We start from the raw sequence: 12,500 nt of genomic DNA, 5'->3' as shown, positions 1-12,500 counted from the left end.
GCATTCGGGTTGGAGTCTTCCTTTTCGTCAGGGCAACTTCATTCTTTAATGAAGAAATTTATGGCAGACACACACAAAAAAAAAAAAAAAACGACACCCGACACAATTGCAAATATATTATATAATCTAAACTATTTATTTTAAAAAAATATATATTACAATACAATATACAATTTACATATCCTACAATTATTAAACTAACTATGCTTAACTAGTGTTGAGAGGGAGGGGTGCCTCCTCTCGTTTACGGAGAGACAGAAACGTGCGTGCTATCCCATGTTGTCCAGACGAAAAAAAGAGATCGATCAAGGAAATGGAATTCTGGGATTGCATTTCTATGTATCTCTATGCTTATGGCCAAATCCCCATCCGGCCATGCTGAAGAGTATGTTAACAATCCTGGCACTGAGAAATAGTGCCACAATCTATCCACGTTATGCCCTGTTTTTTATTGATCCGTGAAATGTGAATAGTGCTTTAGACAAAAATGAAGAATCGAAAACAAGAAATGTTTTCCATTATTACGAAGTGCCTTAAAGGAGGTAATGCTTGGGAAAATGGTGTCAAGTTCATCACACATATGAGGTGCCTTCAATAAGTTTCCAGACTTTTTGTAAAGGCATTTAAAATTGTCATACATTCTTGAAAATTCAATATGCTATTGTTACACATCTTATGAGATGATTGACCAATTTTTATGATTTATAGTTCAAATGAACAGCTACAACGATAATTGGAATACGCCCTACTAAAGGCTGATTGTCATAACTGGTGAATTTAAAAACTCAGTTCGGATGTGAGGACACTTTAGAAAAACAATATGCAATAACATTCTGTTTTAAACTTGGAATAAATGCAACAGAAACGTATGGAATGCTTCAGACTGCATTTGGATCATCTTGCATCAGTTTTTGAATGACATAAGAAATTCAAAGAAGGCAAGGAGTCTGCAAAGAATGATGAGAGGCGTGGGAGGAATAAGAAAGTCAGAACATCAAATAAAGAATTTTATGGATGAGGATCGTCTTGTGTGTATAGAGATAACAAGTGCACAGTTTGATGTCAGTGTGGGAACTGTGCACACAATTATTCACGAGGGATGCGGAATATTTGCACGAATGCACCTGACCACAACTCCATCCAAGTCACAGACTATCTAAGCAAGATGGGCATCAAGAGCGTTCCTCACCCTCCCTATAGTCCAGACCTTGCTCCCTGTGACTTTTGGTTACTCCACTGACCCCAATATTTTCCAATTTCTACTGTACACTCTTTAACCCTTATCCTTGAGTGGCGTCTTGGCCTTGATAATGTGGTGATGCCTGTGTAAAAAAAAAAAAGAAAAATCTTAGAGGCAGTCGTTATGTGACAATTAAGGATATGAAAGACACTGTGACGAGAGTCATTGACGTGCTCACACAAGAGGACTTCTATATGGTCTTCCAGAAATTGTTGGCGCAGTACAACAAGTGCATTGCAGCCGGAGGAGATTACTTCGTAGAGGACTAGAGTTTGGTGTGTGTACTATCAATAAAAATGATCATAAGTAAAAAATCTAGGAACTTATGAAAGGCACCCCGTATACTTTATTGTAATAGAATACCGACATTCTTCACATACACAGTCAGCACCCAAGTCTTCGCTTGAAGGAGCAAAAGTTATAACGTTTGTATACTTTGACCCCAAGCCTTGCTCTTTTCTTTTTTTCTTTTTTCCCTCCCAATCTGTTATGTCATTCTGCCATTATTTCTCATATGTTCCTCAAGTCGACATATCGCAAAATACAAACAATAAAATGTTTACATTTTATTTTTAATCGCAATCTTTAAATCATCATAAAAATCATAGTCGAATTCCAAATGAACACTTACCTTGACTTATGTCTCATTACCATGATGAGTCTTATTTACTATAGTCAGCTCGCCAGCCCACTTACCCCCAGAAATCAAATGCGAAACGTCCGCTCACTTCGATTTAACGACTCTCTCTCTTCTCTCTCTCTCTTTCTCTCTCTCTCTCTCTCCCTTCTCTCTCTCCCTTTCTCTCTCTCCCTTCTCTCTCTCTTTCTCTCTCTCCCTCTTTCTTTCTTTCTCTCCCTCTCTCTCTCTCTTCGCCATCAACAGTAAACGTGTTAAAAAATCTCTTAGCCCTATTCTTGATGACAGCTATCTCGAATAAAACAATTTCTTTGCTGAAATTGCCTTTCGACTTACTTACGTTATGGACAAGGAATGTTTTCGCTTCATTTATTAATTTAAAAAAAAATAATGTTGCGTTCATCCTTTCTTGCTAGTCATTTCTTTTTATCTGCAACGACTAGAGTTCAAAATACAGTGCTTCGGTCGATGTAACCTCCGATCTTCTTCAGATGTATCGTGTCATGAACTGTAGAATATTTCGCGGGGGGTAGCATGCGTTCGTTCTGTCAGCCGAGTTCGACAAAAAGATTCCCGAGTTCGAGAGAAAGACTCCCGAGTTTCACAAGATACACCTGAAGGTCAACGGTTACATTAGCTGAAACGTTGTGGAAATAACACTCAAATGAAAACAGTATTTCGAAACATAGAAAGATTGCATATAGAATCGAAACTATATATTAACAAAAAGTCTATGGATATTTGTAATCGCATTCTTATCAAGGCTGGAAATCACTCGAGGATTAAAGTTAATGAGGCAGAATAATATCACCCGAGAAACGAACACTATTGAAGTACGAACAGGAGATTAGACAATTTCAGCCGCCTCGCAAATCATGTTTTCTTTATATTGTTCTTTGTTTTTACATTCCATGAACATATTTCTGACAAAGGAGAAAAAGTTGCTGCTTTCTTGGTCAGAATTTATCTATGTAACACCCATCATTGTCTATTTTTTTTTTTACCTTGATATAGTATTTTTGTATATTTTTTTTTACCTCCTTACATCGAATGGTGCCACCAGATCAGGCTGTCTGAAGATATTGGTTTCCTGAGACGAACTGCACCTAACATTTATGCTTTTTGTTTTTCTACTTCCTTTTGCAAAACTTAATTACGTTCTGCAAAAACAAAAACAAAAACAAAAACAACAACCCACCTTTTTCCCCCTTTTTTCCTTCTTCCCATTTCCCCTTTTCTGTTTCTATCTCTCACACTTCCTGAACGGTTTTCCATCTTAAAATGTACCAAACTTTAATACTGTAACCCTTTTCCCTCTCCCCTTGCAAAACTCATTCATGTTCTGCAGAACAGGGAACAAAATTCACTATAAAACAACCAAACTAAACCAAACACGACAAACTAGCGATTGAATATACAAAGAGATTGAAGAATAAAAACCTTCTACAAAATAACTGGATTCGGCATTAAATAACCCGAAAAAGGCTGATATGCCGTAAAACAAAGCAACCAACTCAACCTTACATTGAATAGCGTCATGCTTTGTCTTGAGCGATATCCATTCAAACAGCAAATATCATGATAACTTAAGGCTCTTTGTATGGCAAAAATATGTCAACATTGGGTTTGAAAATAACCCAATTATAATCAACATGGAAGCAGTTCCATAATAATGTGTTCCACAATCAAGAAGCCCTTGTAAACGACAATGTTCCGTTCTATCTCCTCTGGGATCCTCCGACCACTCTGTTGTAGCAGTTAAGATAAAAATGAAATGTAATAAGTCTTCAGACGTACCTCTCCACCGTACTGTATATCGATACTCCATGGCTGACTGGGATAGCTTCCGTACATTCATATCTGACCTACCTCTGCATTCCATGTTTAAAAAGGATGTGTCCTCTATAGTATCAGACCTGACCGAATGGTTAATTGTGGACATATACCGATTCATACCATCCAAAAAATTCCAACAAAAACCTAACAGCCAGCCATGGTTCTTCCCTGAATGTGCTGCTGCCATCGCGCACAGAAATCACTTTTTCCATAGCTATCAACGTAATAGATGCACTGAGACTAAAGCTGCTTTTAGGACTGCCAGCAACCACTGTAAAAGAGTAATAAAAAATGCAAGAGAGCTATATGCTCAATCTGTTAAATCCAAAGTAGCTGAGCAGCGGCTTGGTTCCCACCAGTTCTGGCAAATAGCAAACAGGATCTTGAACAGAAGCGTGCGTTCTATCCAAAATATCATCAATGGACCTGAGGTCATCTCGTCAGCATCAGACAAGGCCAGACTATTTGCCAAGAACTTTGCAGCTAATTCTACCCTATGCGACAAAGGCCATCAACTCCCCGAATTTCCCCCTATAACAGACAACACGCTATGCAACATACAAATATCTGTGCGTGAGGTCGCCAAGCTAATCAAGATCCTTGATACCAGTAAAGCAACTGGCCCTGACGGCATTCCAGTTATAGTGCTGAAAAAGCTCCAACCAGAACTTGCCTCCATACTTACAAAACTGTTTAAGCACTGCCTTAAGGAGAAGTGCTTCCCAACACCCTGGAAAACCTCATCAGTATGTCCAGTATTTAAGAATTCAGGTGAAAAGTCATCTCCCTCTCAGTACAGACCAATAAGTCTCCTGTGTGTCATGAGTAAGTTGTTGGAATCCATATTAAATAAAGAAATAGTCAACCACCTCAACAGAAACAACCTTCTTAGTGATATGCAATATGGTTTCCGCTTTGCAAAATCTACCACAGATGTGCTAACGGTTATATCTCATAGGATTAGTGAATCTTTTGACAAAGGCTTCATTTCCAGGGGAATTGCTCTTGACATATCAAAGGCCTTCGATAAGGTATGGCATAAAGGCCTACTTCACAAGATTTCCAGCTACGGTATCACTGGAAATGTTTTCTCAATAATTAAATCATTTCTCTCTGATAGGTTCATAAGAGTGGTAGTTGATGGGCAGAAATCAGAGGCCCACAGTGTTAATGTTGGAGTCCCCCAGGGGTCCATCCTTGACACAACACTCTTCCTGATCTACATCAATGATCTCCCAAAACATATACTTAAATCATTCGTTGACATCTACGCTGATGACACAACCATCTATGGCAACACATCAAAGGCCGTAAATGACAAAGTTCTCTCTAATTTTCTCTCCTCTGGTCTTGAGCGCGTGGCACAGTGGGGGAAGCGGTGGCTGGTCACTTTTAATGCATCTAAACCAAGCTTCTATCTTTACATCATCAACGCTCTGATCCCCATCTGGCATCAATTGAAATGGATGGCTCTCGTCTTGGGGAGGCTCCATGTTTAGACAAGCTTCTGGGTTTGACCTTTACTCCTGATCTGAAATGGAACAAGTACATCAGGTCTGTTGCCAAGGACGCTGGGAAAATGGTGGGATCCTTCTACCGCTCCAGATGCAATTCTCTATTTGTATTAAAGCCAAGTACGAGTACGTCCAAGGATGGAGTACTGCTGTCACATCTGGGCAGGAGCTACTAAAAACAGCCTATCCTGCCTTGACAGAGTACAAAATAGACTTCGTAGCTTAGTGGAGGATGCCCTTTTTTCTTCCCTGCAGCCTCTCTCCCACAGAAGAGACACTGCGAGCCTGTCTTTATTTTATCGTTATTGCCATGAAAAGTGCTCGTCTGAGCTCCAATCTCTCGTCCCCCGTTGCCAATCTTTCACGAGAAACACCCGTCCGGCTGAAACTACTGTCAATAATTTTCCCCACTCTTTATCTGTGCCTACATCCAAACGCAGATTCCATGAGCAGAGCTTCTTTCTCAGAAGTGCACGACTGTGGAACTCTCTTCCGTTGTCTGTTTCCCACCTGACTATAACTTGGATGTCTTCAAATCCAACATAAACAAATTACTGACAAACTGACCCCTTAAGTAAAACACTCTATCAAATCTCCAATACTAATTATTACTACAATACTATCTCATTGATTACTGTACACGCAATAACCCTTATCCCTGAGTGGTCTCCGGACCTTGATAAGTGGTGACCCCCATGTAAAAAAAAAGTCTTATCCGTGAAATTTTGTCAAATATTACAAGTTTACGTTGTATTTGTTCCGAAGCCGTTGGATAATGATTAAGCTGAATTCCCTAAATTTCAATTTTTTCTTAAGGCCCCTTAAACTTAAGCCTTAAATCTAAAACATTTTCCAGAGTCTTAATACTATAATGGCGTTTAATCAAAATTAAAATACGGATTCTATACCTAAGGTTAAGTATCATTACATCTTAGTTTTAATCTTCGTAAAAAGTAGTGCAAACGTGTTTTGTTCAGGGAATTTTTTTTTTACTCTTCCTCGAACTGATTTCTTTTACTTGCTTTATAAGTTATGCCTTTATGTTTTGCTTGCAGACTTTTGGATGATAAAAAACGCCCAAAATGTGATTGGTTCAGTTATGTGCTGCCCCGGATGTTTTAGTCTCTATCGTGCGTCGGCCGTGCGGCAAGTGATGGATAAATATGTCACACCGACCCGAACGCCATTCACGGTTTACGTCAAGGACACAGGTATGATAGGTTTTGTTTCGTTTCGTAGTCATCATAAACTAAGAATTGTTTAACATCTTCGAACATCATAATTCTAGCATGTAATAGATAATTCTTAACGTAATACTGAATAATAACATAAATTCTTAAAGTATTTTTTTAATGGGTTTCAAGTTCTGGATTTTCTGGATCTTTATTTATTTTTAATTTCTGATTCAAAGTAAAAAAAAAAATATTACTGAAAAATATGTTTAGTTTTCAAAACTCCAGTTTTCTTCGAACCTACCCTCCTAAACCGGAAGTTTCGCATTTAAAAGATTGCCGGGAAGCAATATTAAATTATTTTATAAACTGAGAAAAATAAAAACCGAAAAAAAAAAAAAAAACTAATAAAAAAAGTAAGGAAAAACAGAAATAAGCCCTGGTACTCCGTCGACGTAAATACCCTCGACAAACCCGACAATCAGCAAAGTCCCACCCCTACACAGTTGAGATCCCTAGATATAAGAAAGCCTTCTACTCTAATAGTTTCTACTAGACTTTAAAATTACCTTCCGGTTTCCTGCTATACCAAGTCTAATGTGAACAGACATATTGCTGCTCAACTCTCTACATAGTGTCCCTGAAACTCGTGTCCCTGATAGTAGCCCCCTACATCAAAGTGGCACCGTGCCTTGTTTGGGGTGAAAATGTAATAAAATAAAAATAAAATAAAATAAAGATAAAATGATATCGTAATTACAAAGACACAATGACATTTCCATTTCCGCCGAAACAGATATAAACAGGGGCTGAAAAGAGCCCGATAGACTGGTTCCTTTCATATTAAATTTGAAACTGATTGCACAGATGTTTTTTTTAAATCTCTCATATCATATTCAAATAACTATTATGCTCCTATATTGAGTTTTCCTTTATAATCGAGCACCATATATATATATATATATATATATATATATATATATATATATATATATACTAGCAAAAGTGCCCGTCGTTGACTGGGTTCAAAAACAGTCTACAGAAAATGGACTCTGATCTATGAAAGTATGATAGGTTATGAAAAGATAGGGTTGTAAAGAGATAGCTTCGAATTTGGGGGTATCAAAACCAAAGCAAAATATGATGAAAGTAAAAATAAAATAGATAAACCCCATAATTTATTATACCATACCTGTTCACACTGAAACACTTATTACAATATTCTGTGGATCTATATTAAAACACATTGTTAAACTTTATGACATATTTCCATTCTACGGAGGTCAGGCGCGAACGAACACCCCACAATTTTATTATGCGATATTTCTTCAAACTGAAACATAATTATCAAAGTATACTTATGCAGATAGATATGAAAAGTCTTTATTAAAATTTATGCCTATTTCCATTCTATGGAGGCCAGGCGCGAACGCAGACCCCACAATTTTATTATACCATCCCTATTTAAGTTAAAACATACTTATCAAAGTATTATGTGCATCTATATCAAAAACACTTGTAAACGTTTTTTTTAAATTTTTTTTATTTCCATACTTTGTGGACCAGGCGCGTACGCTGACCCCAAAATTTTAATGAATCATCATTATGCCAGATCAAACATACCCATTCCTGTGTCTCGATACATCTTCTATCATTATATGTGATCAGGTTTCTATAATAGTTAACCATATAAGAGCCTATTCGTGACCAGACACACACACAGACGTTCAGCTTCATATATATATATATATATATATATATATATATATATGTGTGTGTGTGTGTGTATATATATATATATATATATATATATATATATATATATATACTAGTAGGAAGACCTGGCGTTGTCCGGAATCGAATGATGATCAACAAATGTTTCATACTGCCATATTTTTATTGTCATCGAAATCTATGAAATCGCCAATTTTGCAATCAAATCGCTGCCTGCTCTAGTTGTGCTTCTTCGCGGTGACTTAGTCTACAATACATCATAGTCTACATTGCACTGTAGAGAATCTACTGTTGATTTTATTAAAATCATTTTTATATATAAAGGCTTGAATCAAAGTTTAAAATGCCAAAGTCATGTATCATGCTTCAATTGTGCTCTAAACAGAAACATTCATTTCGAACGCACCCCTGTCATATTAAAGTACTTACCGTTGATTTTATATGGCTGGCCTTTCTGCTTGTGCCATGATAATGACTCGAATTTAAAATTAAAATGAAAGCAGTAAAGTGCCATGGTTCAATTATACTTTAAACAAAAACATTTATTTCGAACGCGCCCCTGTAATATCAAAGAACCTACTGTTGATTTAATTGTCTAGTCCTTTCTGATTATGTGATACTAAAAGTTCTCAAATGCACTGGTGATGTTAGGCTGTATAAGGCGTTAATTTTAGTCAAAATCGCCTGTTCCTTCTTTCATCGGATTTTTTTCGATTATCGATACTTATCGAAGACATTCCGATACAAAACCTATCTAAGAACACAGTCACGTACATAAAGTACCTTCGTGTGAAATTTCATAAAAATCGGTCCATAGGGAACGAACTCATGCACAAGCAAAATTCCTTATATATATATATATATATATATATATATATATATATATATATATATATATATACATATACATACATATACATATATATATGCATATATATACAAATATATACATAAATGTATATATATATATATATATATATATATATATATAATTTATTTATACAAATATTAATGGCTACGTATGTGCATACATATTTCTGTAATCCCCCGTTATTGGGGAGACTACGTTTTCAGGCCAAAAATTTCCCTCAAAATTTCAACTCAAGATACATATCGTTCTCTTATATTACCTACAAAAATAGAATCTTATCTTAGATTAGGGAGGGGGACACAGAGCGGTATCTTGTTTCGAATAGGGTGTAGAGGTTGGTTTATGGCAGGATTAAACAGACATGATGCTGATCCATCCTTTTATCGCATGCTTTTATTTAATCTCATCTTAATTGCCATAGGGACAATTTTTATTTTTATTCTATTTATAATCTTAAAATTAAGAGAGAGAGAGAGAGAGAGAGAGAGAAAGAGAGAGAAAGAGAGAGATGAGAGAAAGCAGACAGTCATAGATCAGAAGTAGGAGATGTAGATATTGTATAAAATAAGGATGGAAGTTCAAATTTTGAGAGTCATTGATAGAATGTCAATAAGTGACGTATAACTTAGAAAGTTAATTGCAAATTACATCTAATTACAGCAATGAAAATAGAAGTATTTAATGAGCGAAATCTATATAAATAAAATAGTACATGTATGTGCGGGTCTTGTGTGAATATTTAACTGATAAACTCTTAAACTAAACTGGTCACATAACACTGAAATCAACACGAAATGGTAATCATACACCAAGGATGGTTTATAACGAGTAAACTCTTCGTTTGGATGGATGAATAACGCTTACAGAAATATGGCAAGTTGAAATGCAAACTGTTCATTTTAATTTGTCGACATATTTCTGTTAATTTTACGCATGCGAAAATTCATTCATCGCTTGGAATGATTTAATTTAAAATCTTTCTCGTCTATCTGTCGATAGCTCAAACCGTAGGGAACGCGAATGGATCGCTAAATGCATTGGTTTCGATTCTAGCAGATAGCACTCAAATCAATGTTTTAACTTTTGAAATCAGTACTATATATTAGGTACAATATAATATTCAATTGAGAATTGGCTTTAAAATAATAAATATGAAATCTGCATGAATTAAAATATATTTAAGTGTAAGTAACAACCGGGCAAGGCCAAACCACCTGCATGCTAGTAAATAATAAATCCTATAGTAACATGAAAACCACTATATACGTTCCCCAAAAGAGAAGAGAGACACACGTTACACCTGTTACATGTAACGTTTTACTTTATACTTCCAGGCGAGGACCGTTGGTTGGCGACTCTTCTCATGATCCAAGGATGGTACATGCGTTATTCTTGCTTTGCACGCAACAACACCTTCTGTCCAGACACATTTGAAGAATTCTTGAAGCAGCGTCGTCGTTGGGTCTTGTCTGACATTGCCAATGCTGTCCTCGTTGTTCAAAACCTCTGGTCTTTGATGCGCTCCAACGCCTGTTTCAGCCTCTGCTACGTGCTTTACATGTTAAACATGTTCCTAAACAATATTATCACCCCCGGGACGGCCATCGTCATGATCACAGCCGGTCTTGATCTCGTGTTCGAGGTGCCTTATTTGTATACGACGGTTCCGCTTACTTTCGTTGTGTTTGTCTATTCTATAGCATGCACCCGATACAGCACCAGAGTGCAAACCCATATGACTGCAGTCCTCACCCTCATCATGGGCGCCATCTTTTTCGCTGTCGTAGTTTGGGGTTCAGCAACGATTGTCCGTGGCATAGTTCAAGGTAAGAAAGTTTCGGAATTTTTCGGAACACATAGCCATGAATTAATATTATCTAACGGATATATTTCCGATCTACGCTCTTTAGGGATTCCAATCGGGGGGGGGGTAGCAGATTTTAGAGGCGCATTTTTCTTCATGAAAACTGTTTTTAGACAATATTCTAGAGCAGGGATCTCAAAACTTAAGCCCGCATGTCAGATCCGGCCCATGGAGTTTCATAGAAAATGTAGAAATATTCAGGGGTTTTAAAAATGCAAATGCGTTCAAATAGTGTGATTGTTTTTCTCTCTGTTCAGAAAATAATTAAAAGAATGAGATTTTGGAGAATCAGTTCAGTTTTACTAAAAAGCAAAGCTAACAAGTAAAACACTCTAAGACACGTCCAGGTCATTTTGGGAGGCTCGCGTAGCTCTTATATATATCAGCCATATCTACGTATGATATTTTTGATTGTGTTTTCTTCGATTCTGAAGTTAGGTGTCATTTGATTTTGATAAAATATATTAATGGAGCTTGCATTGCAGTGTTGGCTATTATTATTATTATTATTATTATTATTATTATTATTATTAAGGTTTTCAAGGGATTGTATCATTCGTTTTATTTGTTCATCACAATGTAATTAGGAAAATGATTATTGATGAGTACTTGTTTAATGTTTTTTATTTCAATTAGTAATGCTTTTTTTGTAGATATCATTTTAGCGCGATTTAATAATTTTTTTATGGATATTTTGTACCTTTGTGGACACTCACTTTTAAAGTTCAGGAGGCTGGAGTTTATGCTTGTTGGTTTTTTTTTTATATACAGAGGTGTTAAAAGTATTATTGGATGCGTCAATAAGGACATCAAGAAATGAAATTTTATTACTATTATTCAACTCTACTGTAAATTTAAGAATTGAGTTTTTTTTAAAAAAAGGTACTGTAGTTGGTATATCTTTTCATTATTTTCAGCTAAAATAAGAATGTCGTCCACGTAGCGTACATATATGGGGGGGGGGCTTTATATTATTTATAAATATTTTGTTCTCTAAATCAGCCATGTAGAATTCACTTAGGGTCGATCCAACGACTGATACCATTACCACTCCGTCTATTTAAGTATATATGTTGCCGTTGGGGGTCATAGAAGGGTAATTCTGCAGTGCAGAATTATAGTAATTTTTAATACTCTTCTAATAATTTTAAGTGGTGGAGTTATAGATTATTATAAATGTTCTTAATAATTATATCTATTGTTTCTACTACAGATACATTTGTGAATAAACTGTCTACGTAAAGAGAAGCAATTATTTTGTTTTCTGGTTGCATTGATTTTAATATTTGCATTGTTCGTGCGTGGACTTAATACTATCTTTGCTCGGAATATACTGGCTAATAGGTTCGTTTAATGGTTTTGTTAGACGATAGACGGTGATAGGAATTTGGGATATGATAGGTCGGAGTGGAAAATCAGGTTTACGTATCTTGACTGTGCCATATAGGTAACCAGGTTTATAGTCTCCAATTATTTCACAGAGTTGATAATTATTAGCTGTAATTAGTTATTGACTTGCGTTTTAAGTATATTTGTAGGATGTTTAATAATTTTATTTAAAATTTCGTTTTATCATTAATGATATTTTTAAGCTTTTCATAAAAATCGGATATGTTAAGTGTGACAAAGATG

The 12,500-nt window shown here is 36.0% G+C and overlaps 1 protein-coding gene across 1 annotated transcript in view; it reads left to right on the top strand.

Moving 5' to 3' along the window:
• LOC145263820 (uncharacterized) overlaps positions 1–12,500 on the top strand; it is a 114,582-nt gene that overhangs the window by 72,214 nt on the left and 29,868 nt on the right. The window contains exons 10-11 of the mRNA XM_080120886.1: positions 6,283–6,438; positions 10,339–10,830. Coding sequence (XP_079977012.1) covers positions 6,283–6,438; positions 10,339–10,830 — 648 coding nt within the window. The remainder of the gene's footprint in view (positions 1–6,282; positions 6,439–10,338; positions 10,831–12,500) is intronic.

Source organism: Euprymna scolopes, chromosome 39, assembly GCF_053919585.1.
Source record: "Euprymna scolopes isolate OS-2025 chromosome 39, ASM5391958v1, whole genome shotgun sequence".
Taxonomy (NCBI): domain Eukaryota; kingdom Metazoa; phylum Mollusca; class Cephalopoda; order Sepiida; family Sepiolidae; genus Euprymna; species Euprymna scolopes.
The sequence above is the reverse complement of the archived record's forward strand: the minus strand, read 5'-3'. Positions and strand labels throughout refer to the sequence as shown.